The sequence below is a fragment of the Abramis brama genome, assembly GCF_963993115.1.
Source record: "Abramis brama genome assembly, chromosome: 11".
Lineage (NCBI taxonomy): Eukaryota > Metazoa > Chordata > Actinopteri > Cypriniformes > Leuciscidae > Abramis > Abramis brama.
Window position 1 is genome coordinate 41,877,961 of NC_139973.1, and position 21,218 is coordinate 41,899,178.

The 21,218-nt window shown below is 41.6% G+C and overlaps 4 protein-coding genes across 6 annotated transcripts in view; all 4 read right to left on the reverse strand.

Annotated features, from left to right (window-relative positions):
• LOC311091863 (uncharacterized protein) overlaps positions 1-21,218 on the reverse strand; it is a gene marked incomplete at both ends in the record, with an annotated part of 463,820 nt that overhangs the window by 302,539 nt on the left and 140,063 nt on the right. The gene's annotated exons all lie outside the window — the stretch shown is intronic.
• On the reverse strand, positions 929-3,923 carry LOC311091821 (zona pellucida sperm-binding protein 4-like). 2 transcript variants are annotated; one of them, XM_084127926.1, is made up of 9 exons: positions 3,027-3,923; positions 2,411-2,977; positions 2,155-2,342; positions 1,984-2,081; positions 1,755-1,912; positions 1,486-1,678; positions 1,269-1,416; positions 1,111-1,183; positions 936-1,038 (listed from the first exon to the last, which is right to left on the reverse strand). In XM_084127926.1, exons 1-9 carry the CDS (start codon positions 3,040-3,042, stop codon positions 962-964), a joined length of 1,518 nt encoding a protein of 505 aa, XP_083984052.1. In that variant the 5' UTR covers positions 3,043-3,923; the 3' UTR covers positions 936-961. The 2 variants fall into 2 exon arrangements, with proteins under 2 accessions (XP_083984051.1, XP_083984052.1); XM_084127925.1 differs by having other exon boundaries at positions 929-1,038; positions 2,411-3,923.
• Positions 5,132-7,552, reverse strand: LOC311091823 (zona pellucida sperm-binding protein 4-like). 2 transcript variants are annotated; one of them, XM_084127933.1, is made up of 9 exons: positions 7,036-7,552; positions 6,625-6,999; positions 6,358-6,545; positions 6,187-6,284; positions 5,961-6,118; positions 5,692-5,884; positions 5,475-5,622; positions 5,317-5,389; positions 5,132-5,242 (listed from the first exon to the last, which is right to left on the reverse strand). In XM_084127933.1, exons 1-9 carry the CDS (start codon positions 7,529-7,531, stop codon positions 5,166-5,168), a joined length of 1,806 nt encoding a protein of 601 aa, XP_083984059.1. In that variant the 5' UTR covers positions 7,532-7,552; the 3' UTR covers positions 5,132-5,165. The 2 variants fall into 2 exon arrangements, with proteins under 2 accessions (XP_083984059.1, XP_083984058.1); XM_084127932.1 differs by having other exon boundaries at positions 6,625-7,552.
• On the reverse strand, positions 9,250-11,640 carry LOC311091824 (zona pellucida sperm-binding protein 4-like). Its single transcript, XM_084127934.1, has 8 exons — positions 10,726-11,640; positions 10,459-10,646; positions 10,288-10,385; positions 10,059-10,216; positions 9,800-9,992; positions 9,583-9,730; positions 9,425-9,497; positions 9,250-9,352 (listed from the first exon to the last, which is right to left on the reverse strand). Exons 1-8 carry the CDS (start codon positions 11,576-11,578, stop codon positions 9,276-9,278), a joined length of 1,788 nt encoding a protein of 595 aa, XP_083984060.1. The 5' UTR covers positions 11,579-11,640; the 3' UTR covers positions 9,250-9,275.

Genomic DNA, 21,218 nt, shown 5'->3' on the forward strand with positions numbered 1-21,218 from the left:
TGGGCATCAATATATGCAGTTATGCTAGTCCAGCCATAAAGTCGTATGTAAAGCCTCAAACAGACAGAAGCTAAAACCTTAATTTGATATGTAAAAACATGAACAGGGGCCCAAGTTAATGACTAGAACTTGGCAAATAGTAAAGTTGTAGCGTGGCCACATAAAGGGGATATTTATAAGACGGCTTATTAAACTAATTAAAGAGTTATACATGTCAGATGTTCTTATATTAAAAAATCCCTGGGTTTTTGTTGCCCGTCAAGTGTTGGTCTTACTGTTTTTTCTGAGTGAGAGTCTTGATCATTACACCTGGGAATCCCCGTGACGTCATACTTCAGCTGATCAACTTCACTTCCGTTAAAGGGAGCCGGCTTACCGGAATTCGGGAGCAACTTTACTATTGCTCTTTTGGATTAGCGATCGATCGCACTACACAGCTTGGCTGTCATTGACTGTTTGACTCTTTGTGAGATATACTTGCTGGATTATTTCACCTTGGAGATCACTTCACGGGACAGTGCTGTTCCTCATCGTGTGCACGGACTTAAAACGGCTTACCAGTGAGGCCGATTCAACGCACACACAACACTGGACTGGAACACACTTACATAATTTTTGTATATATTGATTTTCAGTGCTTTCTATTTAATACACTTTGGGTTGTCATTTGATCTTGCTTGTTTTGTTTACATTGTGAGCAATTCTATCCAATGCTTTCATAGAGGGTCTAGAACATACATTGTGTATCCTGCCTTGTATAGGCAGAACGTTACAAAGTTAGATGGCTTAGGCAGAAACTTGGCTTGTTTAGTTCAAGTCAAGAATCTCAATGCACAAAAGAAAAAGGTTTAGTAGTGCAGAAGTCAAACTGAGAACAGTCATGAAACATCCAACTCCAGACAGAAATGAACACCAAAGAAAAACACGTTGATTTTCATGAAGTTTATTAAAACACTTAAATTCACTTGACCAGGTTAACTTGTCCACTAGACACCACAGTTTGCCCACTAGAGATGGTCTTGATGTGCGTGTCTCTTCCTGTAAAAAGTGGTAGAAGCATGAGGGGCATTTAAATTCAGTTCCTGAAGTCAACTTACAGCAAGCACTCACTTTTCCTAGTGCAACTTTGCTCACAGGAGCCAGAGGAGGGATGGCACACCACTGTACTACAGTGGATGAAGATCTAACAGAGGGGGAAAGGGTTAAGCCATAGAATTCACTGTAAAAAGCACTAATATTAAGGGTTGAGGTAAGGCTGCAGAGCATACGGTTTCCTGCAGAGGAGCCAGTGACGCTGGATCTACAAATGTGAACATCTTCACAACAAAGCGCTTGTAGTGGGTTGGGAACTGAAGACCAGATGATCCAGCCACTGGAACCAATGTGGTCAGGTAACGATCATCCTGGTAAGGGCATCTGAAAGGCAAAGAGGCAGTCAGAAATGCCTTACAGCACACTAGATGGATAAAGACTGGCCTTGCTCACCCATCAACCAGAAGATCCCATTGGGGTAGACTGAGTGGACTGGGGGTTGATGTCGCCCAGCAACGTCCCAGCATCAGGACAATGTTGGGGTCAGTCCTCTCCAAAATGTGCACCTCAACAAACACAGGCTCCCGCAGGACTTTTGTAACTGGATAATCAGCATCACTGTAATAGGACGTGTACGCCTCGTCTCCTGAGGAAGAATGCAGCATTTAACTAGAAACTGGAGTTTTAGAAAGGCTTTAGGCATACTTGGGACAAACACTTACCTTCTGCACAGCCTTTGGTGACACATTGACCATTTGCCAGTCTAAGCTCCACCCTGAGGGGTCCAGGAGCAGCTACTGGTGGAGGTGGAGGAACAGTGTTGACCTCCACAACCAGAGCTTCCACAGAGGTACCAGAGTACCTACACTGGAAGAGAAGCCTGGACAACAAACAGTGAGCTTGTAGCATTTGTCAATGATTCACATTTATGATAAAGCATACATCACTTACTCAAAATGGCTGTCCCTTGTAATGGAACCAAGTGGTCCAATACCCACTTCATATGAGGAGGTCATTCTGTTTTCATACACCACATATCCACTGTCCTCCTGCAAATAGTAACATTGTTAGCATCCAATCCATTCTAAGCCATGCAGAACAAGACCACAAGCAGCTACTCACCATCATGCTTGTGCCACATGCAGTGACAGGGAACTGGTATATAGCAAAGAAAGGTGTGGATCCCACAGGACTGCAAGCTGGATCACTTCCACCCAGGAGACGGACTGAATCCAGGCTCAATCGAGGCAGCGTAACATCTCTAGCCACCACTACCACAAACTGACCATCTCTTATACACTGGACAGTCACTGGAATGAGTTACAAGAGCAGGTTATTGCCGAGGATCAGTTTAACATGAATGCCTCTACACTCTTACCTGCCTTCCCATAGTAACACTGCTGTCCATCAAAGCAGCAGTTGATAGCAGCACACTCAGCACCACTGATACCAGGTGGTCCACATTGAATCTGCTCATAATCAGCTACAGTACATTTGTCAAGGGACTCTGCCTGTGCCACTGGGTGCTTAGGCTGAATCTGTTGACTAGCTTGCACTTGACCTGACTGAGGAAACTGTTGACTAGCTTGCTGTTGACCTGACTGAGGAAACTGTTGACTAGCTTGCTGTTGACCTGACTGAGGAAACTGTTGACTAGCTTGCTGTTGACCTGACTGAGGAAACTGTTGACTAGCTTGCTGTTGAAATGGCTTTTGAACCTGCTGAAGAAACTGTTGACTAGCTTGCTGTTGAACTAACTGAGGAAACTGTTGACTAGCTTGCGGTTGACCTGTCTGAGGAAACTGTTGACTAGCTTGCGGTTGACCTGACTGAGGAAACTGTTGACTAGCTTGCTGTTGAAATGGCTTTTGAACCTGCTGAAGAAACTGTTGACTAGCTTGCTGTTGAACTAACTGAGGAAACTGTTGACTAGCTTGCTGTTGACCTGACTGAGGAAACTGTTGACTAGCTTGCTGTTGAACTGGCTTTTGAACCTGCTGAGGAAACCATTGACTAGCTTGCTGTTGAACTGGCTTTTGAACCTGCTGAGGAAACCATTGACTAGATTGCTGTTGAAACTGCTGAGGAAACTGTTGACTAGCTTGCTGTTGAACTGGCTTTTGAACCTGCTGAGAAAACCATTGACCAGATTGCTGTTGAACTGGCTTTTGAAACCGCTGGTCAGTTTGCTGGAACATCAGAGCTTGAGGATTCTGGGGCAGATCACTCCACTTCGGAACAGCATGACTGAAAGCACAGAACCAAACACAAAGTGCCAGAGACTGAACAGCACACCAACTTCCTGCCATTGTTCAACAGCTAGTCACACTGTTGAGGTGCTGCTCTTTGGTCCTTTTGTACTCTACAGACTTTGTCTAATTAATGATAATCCCACCCTCTTCATTAAGTCATGATTCTCCAGACTTGCACGAGTGGGAGTTTATGCAACTAGGTGATTTTATTGTTTCTTAAAAGTCAATTTTTCCATTTTGAACATACATAAAACCATACTGAGCTAAATTCAGAATAGTATGCTAGTACTATTTCTGCCATTCTGAATTCAGCCTTTTTTATATTAGATGTTTTAGCTATTCTGGATTGTTGTTTTTTTTTCTTTAAAACACATCATAGTTTTCTCATGGCAACAGGCCTGTATATTTTAAGAAAGTTTAAATCACACCTGCTAGCGCACTTCTTAAAATGTTTACATACTAGGTCAGTAGGCGGTAGAGTACACCGTTCTGTGGCTGTTCGAACACATTCAACCAAATGAGCATCTACTCTATGAAAGCAATCTAGTCAAATGTGTTGGACTACCTCTGGAAGTGGCCAAAAATAGACAAGCTCAAAAAAAAATAAAAAAAATAATTAGCCCCTTTTTTACACCTTCATTTACCACAATCCACTTGTGATCCGATTTACAAAAATGCTTCTTAGTACCAGGTGTAAACAAGGCCTTGGACAGCTACCTAGTTGGGATACAACAGTTAAGGGATTAATGCTTAAATGAAAGCAGTCTACATTACTGGGACTAGCCTGAAATAAAAAAAATAAAATAAACAAAATTCAGTATCAACCAATCCTTTATCCCAAGATATGATTCTATACTTGCGTGACTTTAAAGTATAGAGCATTATAGCATTACAAAAAGCCAACGAGTGACCTCAGAGGGGTTTGGGCATCAATATATGCAGTTATGCTAGTCCAGCCATAAAGTCGTATGTAAAGCCTCAAACAGACAGAAGCTAAAACCTTAATTTGATATGTAAAAACATGAACAGGGGCCCAAGTTAATGACTAGAACTTGGCAAATAGTAAAGTTGTAGCGTGGCCACATAAAGGGGATATTTATAAGACGGCTTATTAAACTAATTAAAGAGTTATACATGTCAGATGTTCTTATATTAAAGAATCCCTGGGTTTTTGTTGCCCGTCAAGTGTTGGTCTTACTGTTTTTTCTGAGCGAGAGTCTTGATCGTTACACCTGGGAATCCCTGTGACGTCATACTTCAGCTGATCATCTTCACTTCCGTTAAAGGGAGCCGGCTTACCGGAACTCGGGAGCAACTTTACTATTGCTCTTTTGGATTAGCGATCGATTGCACTACACAGCTTGGCTGTCATTGACTGTTTGACTCTTTGTGAGATATACTTGCTGGATTATTTCACCTTGGAGATCACTTCACGGGACAGTGCTGTTCCTCATCGTGTGCACGGACTTAAAACGGCTTACCAGTGAGGCCGATTCAACGCACACACACAACACTGGACTGGAACACACTTACATAATTTTTGTATATATTGATTTTCAGTGCTTTCTATTTAATACACTTTGGGTTGTCATTTCATCTTGCTTGTTTACATTGTGAGCAATTCTATCCAATGCTTTCATAGAGGGTCTAGAACATACATTGTGTATCCTGCCTTGTATAGGCAGAACGTTACAAAGTTAGATGGCTTAGGCAGAAACTTGGCTTGTTTAGTTCAAGTCAAGAATCTCAATGCACAAAAGAAAAAGGTTTAGTAGTGCAGAAGTCAAACTGAGAACAGTCATGAAACATCCAACTCCAGACAGAAATGAATACCAAAGAAAAACACGTTGAGTTTCATGAAGTTTATTAAAACACTTAAATTCACTTGACCAGGTTAACTTGTCCACTAGACACCACAGTTTGCCCACTAGAGATGGTCTTGATGTGCGTGTCTCTTCCTGTAAAAAGTGGTAGAAGCATGAGGGGCATTTAAATTCTCAGTTCCTGAAGTCAACTTACAGCAAGCACTCACTTTTCCTAGTGCAACTTTGCTCACAGGAGCCAGAGGAGGGATGGCACACCGCTGTACTACAGTGGATGAAGATCTAACAGAGGGGGAAAGGGTTAAGCCATAGAATTCACTGTAAAAAGCACTAATATTAAGGGTTGAGGTAAGGCTGCAGAGCATACGGTTTCCTGCAGAGGAGCCAGTGACGCTGGATCTACAAATGTGAACATCTTCACAACAAAGCGCTTGTAGTGGGTCGGGAACTGAAGACCAGATGATCCAGCCACTGGAACCAATGTGGTCAGGTAACGATCATCCTGGTAAGGGCATCTGAAAGGCAAAGAGGCAGTCAGAAATGCCTTACAGCACACTAGATGGATAAAGACTGGCCTTACTCACCCATCAACCAGAAGATCCCATTGGGGTAGACTGAGTGGACTGGGGGTTGATGTCGCCCAACAACGTCCCAGCATCAGGACAATGTTGGGGTCAGTCCTCTCCAAAATGTGCACCTCAACAAACACAGGCTCCCGCAGGACTTTTGTAACTGGATAATCAGCATCACTGTAATAGGATGTGTACGCCTCATCTCCTGAGGAAGAAAGCAGCATTTAACTAGAAACTGGAGTTTTAGAAAGGCTTTAGGCATACTTGGGACAAACACTTACCTTCTGCACAGCCTTTGGTGACACATTGACCATTTGCCAGTCTAAGCTCCACCCTGAGGGGTCCAGGAGCAGCTACTGGTGGAGGTGGAGGAACAGTGTTGACCTCCACAACCAGAGCTTCCACAGAGGTACCAGAGTACCTACACTGGAAGAGAAGCCTGGACAAACAGTGAGCTTGTAGCATTTGTCAATGATTCACATTTATGATAAAGCATACATCACTTACTCAAAATGGCTGTCCCTTGTAATGGAACCAAGTGGTCCAATACCCACTTCATATGAGGAGGTCATTCTGTTTTCATACACCACATATCCACTGTCCTCCTGCAAATAGTAACATTGTTAGCATCCAATCCATTCTAAGCCATGCAGAACAAAACCACAAGCAGCTACTCACCATCATGCTTGTGCCACATGCAGTGACAGGGAACTGGTATATAGCAAAGAAAGGTGTGGATCCCACAGGACTGCAAGCTGGATCACTTCCACCCAGGAGACGGACTGAATCCAGGCTCAATCGAGGCAGCGTAACATCTTTAGCCACCACTACCACAAACTGACCATCTCTTATACACTGGACAGTCACTGGAACGAGTTACAAGAGCAGGTTATTGCTGAGGATCAGTTTAACATGAATGCCTCTACATTGACTCTACACTCTTACCTGCCTTCCCATAGTAACACTGCTGTCCATTAAAGCAGCAGTTGATAGCAGCACACTCAGCACCACTGATACCAGGTGGTCCACATTGAATCTGCTCATAATCAGCTACAGTACATTTGTCAAGGGGCTCTGCCTGTGCCACTGGCTGCTTAGGCTGAAACTGTTGACTAGCTTGCGGTTGACCTGACTGAGGAAACTGCTGACTAGCTTGCTGTTGACCTGACTGAGGAAACTGTTGACTAGCTTGCTGTTGACCTGACTGAGGAAACTGTTGACTAGCTTGCTGTTGAAATGGCTTTTGAACCTGCTGAAGAAACTGTTGACTAGCTTGCTGTTGAACTAACTGAGGAAACTGTTGACTAGCTTGCGGTTGACCTGACTGAGGAAACTGTTGACTAGCTTGCTGTTGACCTGACTGAGTAAACTGTTGACTAGCTTGCTGTTGAAATGGCTTTTGAACCTGCTGAAGAAACTGTTGACTAGCTTGCTGTTGACCTGACTGAGGAAACTGTTGACTAGCTTGCTGTTGAACTGGCTTTTGAACCTGCTGAGGAAACCATTGACTAGCTTGCTGTTGAACTGGCTTTTGAACCTGCTGAGGAAACCATTGACTAGCTTGCTGTTGAACTGGCTTTTGAACCTGCTGAGGAAACCATTGACTAGATTGCTGTTGAAACTGCTGAGGAAACTGTTGACTTGCTTGCTGTTGAACTGGCTTTTGAACCTGCTGAGGAAACCATTGACCAGATTGCTGTTGAACTGGCTTTTGAAACCGCTGGTCAGTTTGCTGGAACATCAGAGCTTGAGGATTCTGGGGCAGATCACTCCACTTCGGAACAGCATGACTGAAAGCACAGAACCAAACACAAAGTGCCAGAGACTGAACAGCACACCAACTTCCTGCCATTGTTCAACAGCTAGTCACACTGTTGAGGTGCTGCTCTTTGGTCCTTTTGTACTCTACAGACTTTGTCTAATTAATGATAATCCCACCCTCTTCATTAAGTCATGATTCTCCAGACTTGCACGAGTGGGAGTTTATGCAACTAGGTGATTTTATTGTTTCTTAAAAGTCATTTTTCCATTTTGAACATACATAAAACCATACTGAGCTAAATTCAGAATAGTATGCTAGTACTATTTCTGCCATTCTGAATTCAGCCTTTTTTATATTAGATGTTTTAGCTATTCTGGATTTTTTTTTTTTCTTTGAAACACATCATAGTTTTCTCATGGCAACAGGCCTATATATTTTAAGAAAGTTTAAATCACACCTGCTAGCGCACTTCTTAAAATGTTTACATACTAGGTCAGTAGGCGGTAGAGTACACCGTTCTGTGGCTGTTCGAACACATTCAACCAAATGAGCATCTACTCTATGAAAGCAATCTAGTCAAATGTGTTGGACTACCTCTGGAAGTGGCCAAAAATAGACAAGCTCAAAATTTTTTTATTTTAAAAATTAACCCCTTTTTTACACCTTCATTTACCACAGTCCACTTGTGATCCGATTTATAAAAATGCTTCTTAGTACCAGGTGTAAACAAGGCCTTGGACAGCTACCTAGTTGGGATACAACAGTTAAGGGATTAATGCTTAAATGAAAGCAGTCTACATTACTGGGACTAGCCTGAAATTAAAAAAAATAAATAAACAAAATTCAGTATCAACCAATCCTTTATCCCAAGATATGATTCTATACTTGCGTGACTTTAAAGTATAGAGCATTACAGCATTACAAAAAGCCAACGAGTGACCTCAGAGGGGTTTGGGCATCAATATATGCAGTTATGCTAGTCCAGCCATAAAGTCGTATGTAAAGCCTCAAACAGACAGAAGCTAAAACCTTAATTTAATATGTAAAAACATGAACAGGGGCCCAAGTTAATGACTAGAACTTGGCAAATAGTAAAGTTGTAGCGTGGCCACATAAAGGGGATATTTATAAGACGGCTTATTAACCTAATTAAAGAGTTATACATGTCAGATGTTCTTATATTAAAGACCTGGGAACCCCCATGACGTCATACTTCAGCTGATCAACTTCACTTCCGTTAAAGGGAGCCGGCTTACCGGAATTCGGGAGCAACTTTACTATTGCTCTTTTGGATTAGCGATCGATCGCACTACACAGCTTGGCTGTCATTGACTGTTTGACTCTTTGTGAGATATACACTTGCTGGATTATTTCACCTTGGAGATCACTTCACGGGACAGTGCTGTTCCTCATCGTGTGCACGGACTTCGGCTTACCAGTGAGGCCGATTCAACGCACACACAACACTGGAACACACTTACATAATTTTTGTATATATTGATTTTCAGTGCTTTCTATTTAATACACTTTGGGTTGTCATTTGATCTTGCTTGTTTTGTTTACATTGTGAGCAATTCTATCCAATGCTTTCATAGAGGGTCTAGAACATACATTGTGTATCCTGCCTTGTATAGGCAGAACGTTACAAAGTTAGATGGCTTAGGCAGAAACTTGGCTTGTTTAGTTCAAGTCAAGAATCTCAATGCACAAAAGAAAAAGGTTTAGTAGTGCAGAAGTCAAACTGAGAACAGTCATGAAACATCCAACTCCAGACAGAAATGAATACCAAAGAAAAACACGTTGATTTTCATGAAGTTTATTAAAACACTTAAATTCACTTGACCAGGTTAACTTGTCCACTAGACACCACAGTTTGCCCACTAGAGATGGTCTTGATGTGCGTGTCTCTTCCTGTAAAAAGTGGTAGAAGCATGAGGGGCATTTAAATTCAGTTCCTGAAGTCAACTTACAGCAAGCACTCACTTTTCCTAGTGCAACTTTGCTCACAGGAGCCAGAGGAGGGATGGCACACCACTGTACTACAGTGGATGAAGATCTAACAGAGGGGGAAAGGGTTAAGCCATAGAATTCACTGTAAAAAGCACTAATATTAAGGGTTGAGGTAAGGCTGCAGAGCATACGGTTTCCTGCAGAGGAGCCAGTGATGCTGGATCTACAAATGTGAACATCTTCACAACAAAGCGCTTGTAGTGGGTTGGGAACTGAAGACCAGACGATCCAGCCACTGGAACCAATGTGGTCAGGTAACGATCATCCTGGTAAGGGCATCTGAAAGGCAAAGAGGCAGTCAGAAATGCCTTACAGCACACTAGATGGATAAAGACTGGCCTTACTCACCCATCAACCAGAAGATCCCATTGGGGTAGACTGAGTGGACTGGGGGTTGATGTCGCCCAGCAACGTCCCAGCATCAGGACAATGTTGGGGTCAGTCCTCTCCAAAATGTGCACCTCAACAAACACAGGCTCCCGCAGGACTTTTGTAACTGGATAATCAGCATCACTGTAATAGGACGTGTACGCCTCGTCTCCTGAGGAAGAATGCAGCATTTAACTAGAAACTGGAGTTTTAGAAAGGCTTTAGGACAAACACTTACCTTCTGCACAGCCTTTGGTGACACATTGACCATTTGCCAGTCTAAGCTCCACCCTGAGGGGTCCAGGAGCAGCTACTGGTGGAGGTGGAGGAACGGTGTTGACCTCCACAACCAGAGCTTCCACAGAGGTACCAGAGTACCTACACTGGAAGAGAAGCCTGGACAACAAACAGTGAGCTTGTAGCATTTGTCAATGATTCACATTTATGATAAAGCATACATCACTTACTCAAAATGGCTGTCCCTTGTAATGGAACCAAGTGGTCCAATACCCACTTCATATGAGGAGGTCATTCTGTTTTCATACACCACATATCCACTGTCCTCCTGCAAATAGTAACATTGTTAGCATCCAATCCATTCTAAGCCATGCAGAACAAAACCACAAGCAGCTACTCACCATCATGCTTGTGCCACATGCAGTGACAGGGAACTGGTATATAGCAAAGAAAGGTGTGGATCCCACAGGACTGCAAGCTGGATCACTTCCACCCAGGAGACGGACTGAATCCAGGCTCAATCGAGGCAGCGTAACATCTCTAGCCACCACTACCACAAACTGACCATCTCTTATACACTGGACAGTCACTGGAACGAGTTACAAGAGCAGGTTATTGCTGAGGATCAGTTTAACATGAATGCCTCTACATTGACTCTACACTCTTACCTGCCTTCCCATAGTAACACTGCTGTCCATTAAAGCAGCAGTTGATAGCAGCACACTCAGCACCACTGATACCAGGTGGTCCACATTGAATCTGCTCATAATCAGCTACAGTACATTTGTCAAGAGGCTCTGCCTGTGCCACTGGCTGCTTAGGCTGAAACTGCTGAGGAAACTGTTGACTAGCTTGCTGTTGACCTGACTGAGGAAACTGCTGACTAGCTTGCTGTTGACCTGACTGAGGAAACTGTTGACCAGCTTGCTGTTGACCTGACTGAGGAAACTGTTGACTAGCTTGCTGTTGACCTGACTGAGGAAACTGTTGACTAGCTTGCGGTTGACCTGACTGAGGAAACTGTTGACCAGCTTGCTGTTGACCTGACTGAGGAAACTGTTGACCTGACTGAGGAAACTGTTGACTAGCTTGGGGTTGACCTGACTGAGGAAACTGTTGACCTGACTGAGGAAACTGTTGACTAGCTTGCTGTTGACCTGACTGAGGAAACTGTTGACTAGCTTGCTGTTGACCTGACTGAGGAAACCGTTGACTAGCTTGCTGTTGAACTGGCTTTTGAACCTGCTGAGGAAACCATTGACTAGCTTGCTGTTGAACTGGCTTTTGAACCTGCTGAGGGAACCACTGACTAGCTTGCTGTTGAACTGGCTTTTGAACCTGCTGAGGAAACCACTGACTAGCTTGCTGTTGAACTGGCTTTTGAAACCACTGGTCAGTTTGCTGGAACATCAGAGCTTGAGGATTCTGGGGCAGATCACTCCACTTCGGAACAGCATGACTGAACGCACAGAACCAAACACAAAGTGCCAGAGACTGAACAGCACACCAACTTCCTGCCATTGTTCAACAGCTAGTCACACTGTTGAGGTGCTGCCCTTTGGTCCTTTTGTACTCTACAGACTTTGGCTAATTAATGATAATCCCACCCTCTTCATTAACAGTCATGATTCTCCAGACTTGCACGAGTGGGAGTTTATGCAACATATGCTGCGTTCCAGTCCAAAATTGTCATAGGCTGCGTTCCAAACCGCATACTCAATGAGTAGGTACTCAATTTCAATAAGTACTTACTTAACGAGTGCTAAAAGAGTAGGTACTTTATAGCCAGATCTCGTTGAGTATGAATGTGAACCGGACATCTGCCATGTTGACGTTATCATGTGACCTACGACGCGTTATCACAAGCGCAACAACTTAAAAGATTTGAACGACACGTTTAATTCATCTATCTGTAAATATCTTGATATTGATTAAACTTGCTCATTTTGTGGTCTTTTTGAAGAAACTGCTGCCCATTTATTTTGTGAATACATTTAGGGTTGATTTAAGTTCTTATATTTAACCCTACCCTACTAATGTGACCCACCGTTTTATCCTTAACGATATTTATTTTTATAACGAAATCCCCAAATTGTCATCTCTTGAATATGTTGTTGATTTCTTTATTTTATATCCAAACATTTTCATCCATAAGCAAAAGTGGCTTACTGCTTTGTTTTCCTCTTTTTCTTGTTAAATTGAACTCTCGTTTCATCCCTCGGGCTTATAAATAACAAAAAATGCATTTTTTAAATGTATTATATCATTAATTAAGAAAATATATATTAAGATATTCAACCTTATAGGTTCTTTTTTCTTGTGTATAAAATCTCATATTATGTTTGCAAACCCATGAGATATATATATATATATATATATATATACATACATATACATGCATATATATATATATACCTCATAACATCAGTAACTGGACAGCCCTACCTAGAACGGTTTTCCTCAGCGTTTGTAATGTCTGCACAAAGGAGACGTTGGGCAGCTGTGTGAAGATTCGCCTTTGGAGAAAACTGTTGATTTTATACTCGAAAAATTTAAGTATCATTATTAAAAATTAATTTTACCCCAGAATGAATTGCATTGCTATCCCACCCCAAAACATACAATAATAACAACTTGTGCTGACCAATTAATTATATTACTTTTTACTGAAAATGATATAATTCAATAAAACAAACAAAATGTAATGTATGTCATTTGAAATAGCTATGTATGAATACACTCTAGATGTGTATGTGAACATATCTACATTTTCATTCAAACAATAAATAAAGCATTAATTAAATAATTGTATTTTATTTACTGACAACAATGAGAAATATTACCGTAATAAATTAGTCAAAGAATGAATCTGTCATGAACTGCACCGGGAAACAGACAGGTGATCCAAATGCAGGCTTTTATTTGAAGGATAATCCAAAGAGCACAAACGGGGAAACAGGCAGTAATCAGAGTCCAAATAAGCAATCCAAATCAGCAGCAGTACAAACAGGGAACAGGCAGTCGGATAATCAAGACAGGCAGGCAAGAGGTCAGAAACACGGAGACTAAAATACTGGATAACTTAGAAACTAGAAACAAGGCTAGATAATGCAGTGTGACACGTACAATCCTGAGCACTGAACAAAGGAAACATACAGGTTTAAATAAGGATACTAACAAGCATAATCATCACACAGGTGCATGACATAAAGCATAATGAGTCCAGGGTAACAATACAAAATAAAAGCATAAACTAGGAAAGGACGCCCTCCAGTGGCTCACACGGGCACTCTAGGCGCTGAATGCCACAGAATCAAAGTCACCATCACACAATAAACAAATGCATATACAAGTCAACACATGAAACAAAGCTTTATTCAAACTACAATCATGTATGTAGACTAGTTTCGCTGAACCCCACATCCTTCTGCCATCTCAACACAGCGGTTCCCATTCTTCAGCTTTATTCTGATGAATCAGCTGACCGCCCGAGGTGAGCCGTTCCCTCGTGCCGGAGGTTGTTGCGTGATGTGTTGTGCTTCACAATCTGAGGCAATAAGGGCAGGTGGAGTGATGGAGGGTCTCGTAAGGGCTGGTGGAGTGATGGAGGGTCTCATAAGGGCAGGTGGAGTGATGGAGGGTCTCGTAAGGGCAGGTGGAGTGATGGAGGGTCTCGTAAGGGCTGGTGGAGTGATGGAGGGTCTCGTAAGGGCTGGTGGAGTGATGGAGGGTCTCGTAAGGGCAGGTGGAGTGATGGAGGGTCTCGTAAGGGCAGGTGGAGTGATGGAGGGTCTCGTAAGGGCTGGTGGAGTGATGGAGGGTCTCGTAAGGGCAGGTGGAGTGATGGAGGGTCTCGTAAGGGCAGGTGGAGTGATGGAGGGACTCGTAAGGGCAGGTGGAGTGATGGAGGGTCTCGTAAGGGCAGGTGGAGTGATGGAGGGTCTCGTAAGGGCAGGTGGAGTGATGGAGGGTCTCGTAAGGGCAGGTGGAGTGATGGAGGGTCTCGTAAGGGCAGGTGGAGTGATGGAGGGTCTCGTAAGGGCTGGTGGAGTGATGGAGGGTCTCGTAAGGGCTGGTGGAGTGATGGAGGGTCTCGTAAGGGCTGGTGGAGTGATGGAGGGTCTCGTAAGGGCAGGTGGAGTGATGGAGGGTCTCGTAAGGGCTGGTGGAGTGATGGAGGGTCTCGTAAGGGCTGGTGGAGTGAAGGAGGGTCTCGTAAGGGCAGGTGGAGTGATGGAGGGTCTCGTAAGGGCTGGTGGAGTGACGGAGGGTCTCATAAGGGCAGGTGGAGTGACGGAGGGTCTCGTAAGGGCTGGTGGAGTGATGGAGGGTCTCGTAAGGGCAGGTGGAGTGATGGAGGGTCTCGTAAGGGCAGGTGGGGTGATGGAGGGACTCGTCCATGGCACTATCTCCAGGATTCATCTCTGGGCTCCTCATCCTCAGTGCTCACACCAGCCTGCTGACATTTCAGATCCTACAAAAATGCACAAACAACACAAAAGCAGTAATTTTAACCGCACAATGTCATTTGATTTCAGTATTATTTAGAAGACAAAAACGCTTTTTTTCCACAAATGCCGCCATCATCTTTCCTTGCAGGTCCTGCTCCACCACAAAAGATCTGCAGCAAATGCACAGAAATCAAGAATCAGAAAAGTCATAACTTCATTATTTATTTTTCCATCTGAATCATATCAGTGATCTTTTGTGAGGGTTTACGCATGCGCTGTAAGGTGAATTTAGCGTTTTCAGGCGTTTTTCAAAAGTTTCTCATCCACACTGAAACGTCCGAAAACGCCTGAAAACTCTAGTGTGGACGGAGAGCGTTTATAAAGGAAAACACCGTTTTCAGATGTATCCGGATTAATGTAGACGTAGCCTTAAAAGTCATTTTTTCCCTTTTAAACATACATAAAACCACATTGAGCTGAATTCAGAATATTATGCTAGTACTATTTCTGCCATTCTGAATTCAGCCTTTTTTATATTACATGTTTTAGCTATTCTGGATTGTTTTTTTTCTTTGAAACACATCATAGTTTTCTTATGGAAACGGGCCTGTATGTTTTAAGAAAGTTTAAAGGGATATTTCACCTCTGGAACGATGAATGTGTATTTAAAATGGGTCATTTATGTAGTAGAAATGTGAAATTATTTTTGAATTTGGAGCCTTCTGTACTGAGAAAAGCCAGAAAATGTATTTTTGGTTCATGCTGATGAAAGACAACAACTCCGAGAATGCACTTGCTTCGCTGCCCTACGAGGCCACTCCCAAGCCACACCTACTGGTAAGAGAGCGCAGTTAAACAACTAGGCTAGGCTACTAGTTGACTCAAAACTTAAAAGACGCCGTTTTATCGTGAGTCTCCGTGACGAGTCTGCCCGGGATTTCGAGATCGGCCAAAATGTCCGGGATTGGGCTTTTGCGTTCTACAGTCGCCATTCATTATGTTTACTGTGGCGAGCAGGACGAGGCTGAGGGGCGAGGGAGAACGGCGCGAGGCCGGTGGCGTGATTACTGATGAACGACACCGGTCTCGTAGGCTATCTCTCACGGAGGAGCGGGAATTTTCTTAGCAATGCTAGAATGCACATCAACCGATCACTTGTTTAGCGTTCATGTAAACACTACATGCAGATTCACCAATTGGAATGAATTCAGTTAGATTGAAACAAAAGGTGTGCATGTAAACAATGAATGGCGACTGTAGAAAGCAAAAGCCGAATCCCGGACATTTTGGACGATCTCGACGGCCGGAAAAAAGAGGATGGTAACCCCTACTACTCAGCTTTCTCCACAGAACAAGAGCCTGCTAGCTTAGCTTCCAAAAAAAGATGGCTGACACTATTTGTACATTCTGTGAGTGAGATCCCCCTATGGGCGGGTTGAGAACATGCGGATCTAGCTCCTAGCACTGGCTGTAGTTTCTAGCCTCTGGACAAAAAGTCCTCCGATGACGCAAAATGACATTTTTTTGCGTCATCGGAGGATTTTTTCCAGACAAAAAGTACATAAATCTCTCGTCTCAGGGGGATATGAGGGAGGGAAGCACAGTAATTCGAAAATACTACAGGTTTTCTACTGATACAAAGCTTTAATGCTGAAGTATCCCTTTGAATGTTCATATTAGGCTACATTTTTAACCCAACGTTTGGGTTTGTCCATATTTTGGTTTGTCAGACCTTAGTTTCAGTAGTCATGTCAAAGCAATAACTAAATCAGCATACTATCATCTAAAAAATATTGCAAGAATTAGATACTTTGTTTCCAGACAAGACTTAGAGAAACTTGTTCATGCTTTCATCACCAGCAGGGTGGATTATTGTAATGGACTCCTCACTGGCCTTCCCAAAAAGACCATAAGACAGTTGCAGCTCATACAGAACGCTGCCGCCAGGATTCTGAGCAGAACCAGAAAATATGAACATATCACACCAGTCCTCAGGTCTTTACACTGGCTCCCAGTTAAATTTAGGATTGATTTTAAAGTATTATTACTGGTATATAAATCATTTAATGGCCTAGGACCTCAATACATTGCAGATATGCTCACTGAATATAAACCCAACAGATCACTCAGATCACTAGGATCATATCAGCTAGAAATACCAAGGGTTCACTCTAAGCATGGCGAGTCTGCTTTTAGCTATTATGCCAGCCGCAGCTGGAACCAGCTTCCAGAGGAGATCAGATGTGCTCCTACTGTAGTCACTTTCAAATCCAGACTCAAAACACATCTGTTTAGCTATGCATTTACTGAATGAACACTGTGCCACTGTTCGTCCGACTGTTTGTACTGTACTGTATTTTATTTTTTATTTTTCTAAACTGTTTTAATTATTCTTATTTCTTTTTATTATTTTAATTTCTTCTATGTAAAGCACTTTGAATTGCCACTGTGTATGAAAAGTGCTATATAAATAAACTTGCCTTGCCTTGCCTTGCCTTGCCTATTTGACCCAAAATTGGGTTAAAACAACCCTCCATTTTTTAGAGTGTACAAAATCTTTAACACATTTATAATAATATTTGTAAATTTTCCTAGGCCGCTCATCACTTCTGGCCACTGCTATTTCAAACTATCAATAAAAACTATAATAGTATCACTGGAAAGGACGAGGGTTTAATGTCTCCTCTAAAAATCCCTCCTGGGTTTATTTGCACTTCATTCATTCTTCCAAAAGGAAACCCTGAAGACTAAATATTCAGTCCTCTCCCCGTTTGCTTTTATCATTTGTGGACACGCTCAGGCGAGGCGCAGCATGGGAGGTGAAGTGCATTATGGGATGCGCTGTTGACTGATGTGTCTGGTCTGGGTCGCACACCTCACTGACTCGACTTTCTCATTTGCCCAGTTGCTCTCCCCCAATTAGGAGAGAGTATCTTACACGTGTTCCCCACACTCTTTCTGCACTATTACCTTGACTGATGCCTCCTCCTCTATTACATGTAATTGGCATATCAATATGCAGAAGTTAAATGGATTAACCTTCTTTAGAGTAATGAGCAGCGTCCTCCGTCTCAGGCACATCTTCACATGTCTGCGTCAACATTACTGTTAAATATAGGGTTTGTCAAAGCACTCTAGAAGGAAAAGAAATGAAAAAGAGATCAATTAGACTATATTATGTTTATGTACATTATTATTAGTTAGTGGTGATTCCAAAATATGTGAGTAATAGTGCTACACTGGTATACTTGTGTATTATTTTGGGGAATCTGTTAAAACGGAATACTTATTTTTACTCAAAAATTTTATCAAGGTGAAAATAAAACTTTTTACTCCATTACAGTTTTTTTTTGTAGACTTAAAAGTAGCCTACATAAAGTATGACTTGATGTGCTATACAGAATTGAGAAATCCTTGTTATTAGCGACACCTGTGGCCGTTAAAGGAACTGCAGAAGCAACTTACTGCTAGTCACGTGTTCGTGCTTCTGTACACGTAACGTTCGTTCAAGAAACTGAACGCGATTCAAGGCCCCAATGTAAAATTGCTCACAGCTAAGTTCTGTTTCGTTCTTTACTAAGAAGAAGTACAAAGAAGTTGGAAATACATTAGCAGTGTGATATACTGTTAACGAACATCTCGACGTCGTCCACTGCTGAGAGCGACGGTTAGATCATATGTAAATATGTTTCGCGCGCTTTCCTCTCAATAACACAATCAACACACAAATGTCAGCGGTGAGAAAACAGCGGTTCAGAAATCATATGATCATATGTGGATATGTTTGCTGCAGATCTGCGATTCACCGTCATCATGTCGACAGATGAGGTAAGTTAGTTCAAATCAACCTGTTGTGATAGTTTGATTATAAAGTAGCCTATATTTGAGACTGACCATAGATCGGACTGTGTGAGACTATAGTTTGAATGAATGTCTTTTCTTTGCATGACACATTGATATTACAGTACAGAATGGCTATTTCGCCATTATCCTGAACATTGAATAAGCATTTAATTTTTTTTTGTGAAGGACAGAGGCTCTCGGGAGCGCGCGTAAATGTCACATATTTTTGATTTTCCCGGCAAAACCGGCCCGAGTCCTTGGAAGGTCTAAAGTTGTTAAAGTTTCTTTACCAGCTGGTCATACATTGGAAATAATAATAATAAAAAGATTAATACATGAAAATTCTTACATACAGCCCCATTAAATGGCTTAAAAATAAATAAATAATAAAAACAGCATTTTTATTTATCCTAATCTGACTTTGAAATACAAGGGTGAGTAAATGATGACAGAATGAACTAGTCCTTTCAGACACAGACTATGAATTACAGTTATAATGTGTTTTTATAATTATAATGTGTCTTGATTGCTAGTCTAAATATCACTATATTTAAATCTCAAATGACTGTGAAATCGACATTTTTACACAGTCAGAACAATGAGAAAATTGTAATTTTGACATTTTTGCATCAAAATGACTAAAATGTGTTCGGTCTTTTGTTTTCAATTTAAAAAGCTTAATAGAGAACATACTTGAGTACAATTAAATGTGAATACTTTCACTCAAGTATTTTTGGATAGGCGCTTAGGCTTTTAATGAAGTACATTTACGGCATAGTATTTGTACTTTAACTTGAGCACAATTTATCAGTCCTTTTTTTACACCCCCTAGCAACACCTTGGCAACCACATAGGCAATAATCCACAGCATCGTGACAGTGACTTTTGCACTTTCTTCAGAAGATGTACAAATGTAGTTTATGTGTGGTTGAACTGAGGTTCAGTGCGTGTTAGTAAAATACAGTAAAACAGTGAAATATTATTCCAGTGTAAAACATCTGTTCTCTATGTGAATATACAGTAAAGTGTAATTTATTCCTGTGATGAAAGCTGAATTTTCAGCATCATTACTCCAGTCTTCAGTGTCACATGATCCTTCAGAAATCACTCTAATATGATGAGTTGATGCTCAGGCTACTAGTTAATGTTCATTTTAACCCACATTTTGTCATTGTTGCAGATCTTTCTAAAATCTCACCATACTGTAATCTGGTAAAGTGGATACATGTAATAAAGGTCACAGCAATAATAAAGATAGATTTGCCAACGATATATTAGCATTAGAATTAATGCTGGGCAACAATTAATCACAACCAAATAAAAGTTTGTTTACATAATATCTGTGTGCGCACTGTGTATAATATAAATACACACACATTCATGTACTGTATTAAAGAAATATTTGCATATATATATATATATATATATATATATATATATATACATGCATAATTTATATTATATATAAATATAAATATTTTATATATAAATAACAAATTTTTCTTAAATATATACATGCATGTGTGTGTATTTACTTATACAAAATAATTATACACAGTACATATATTATGTAAACACAAATTTTATTTTGTATGCGATTAATCATTGGCCAGCACTAATTAGAATACATGGATATTCAATAAAATTACTCAGAAGTACATCACATAGAGTAAAATGCAGTGTGTTTTATGTATTTATCTGAATAGTTGTGTGAGGTTTGAGAGAGAGAGAACAGTGTTAATGTTCTCCAGTGATGTGTCCCAAATCAGATAGCAGGAGCTCGTTAGCATGAGCTGATTTCCATATTAACGACTCTTCTGAACCTTCAAAGAAATGAATAATTGAGAACAAATGAAATGTTTGCAGCACGTTTAATGTTTCATATGTAACTTCCACGGCATGTGTGTGTGTAGTGTGTCTGCGGTCAGTGTGATGGTGACGAGTAATTAATGAGGAGGGCGACCCGAGGCTCCAGCCGCACGGGATTGTGGGTAATTAAAGATGGATGGGCGTGTGTATTGTTGTTGTTCAGTCGCTGGACTGGAATGACCTGTTCCGAACCCCTGTGATGTTATTTTCACTGTGGACATTTACAATCTTCATGAAGCTCTTTCTCATGCAGCTCCAGAGAGGACAAACAACACAAAAACACTTCCGTTCTGACACAAACTGTGGCGTAAATGCGTAGCCTTTCTAAATATACTCCATGTGACTGGGTGCGCGGACTATGGAAACTTATTTCCACCATGGAAATACATAAATAAATAAGGTAAATAAGTAAAAAAAAGGTAATTGCGACTTCTTATCCCATTAGTCTAACTTTTGTCCTGAGATAAAAAGTTGCAGTTACCTTTAAAGTCCTCCTGTGGTGTAAATCCAGCTTTTAATGTTGTTTATGTGTCAATTTTAATATGCTTTAAGACAAACCATGTGTAAATTCATAAGTCGACTCCATTGCTGAGTATTTCCTCCTTAAAACTGCAGTGAACCAAAGACAGTCTCAAAAACACGCTTTGAAATCGCTGGTGTTTCTGACGTCACAAACTACCTTGTAACCAATCAGATCAACGTGTGATCGTCAACCAGTGGATCTCTGAGCTGAGGGAGTGAGTGGAGGCGGGGCTCATTTGCATATTCATAGAACCGCGCATACTAAATGAGGCAAGGGTGTCGAGTTACAGTCAAGATATTTTTATCAAGGAAAAAGCGTTTAAATATGTCACTTTGGTGATCAAAGATGAGTTTTAAGGGATACAGTCAGGGCCTGAAATTAACACCCGACCACACGCCAAATGCGGGTGAATTCTGCAATTGGCGGGTAACACTGTCAATCTACCTGCCACATTGGCAGGTAGCCAATGAGAATC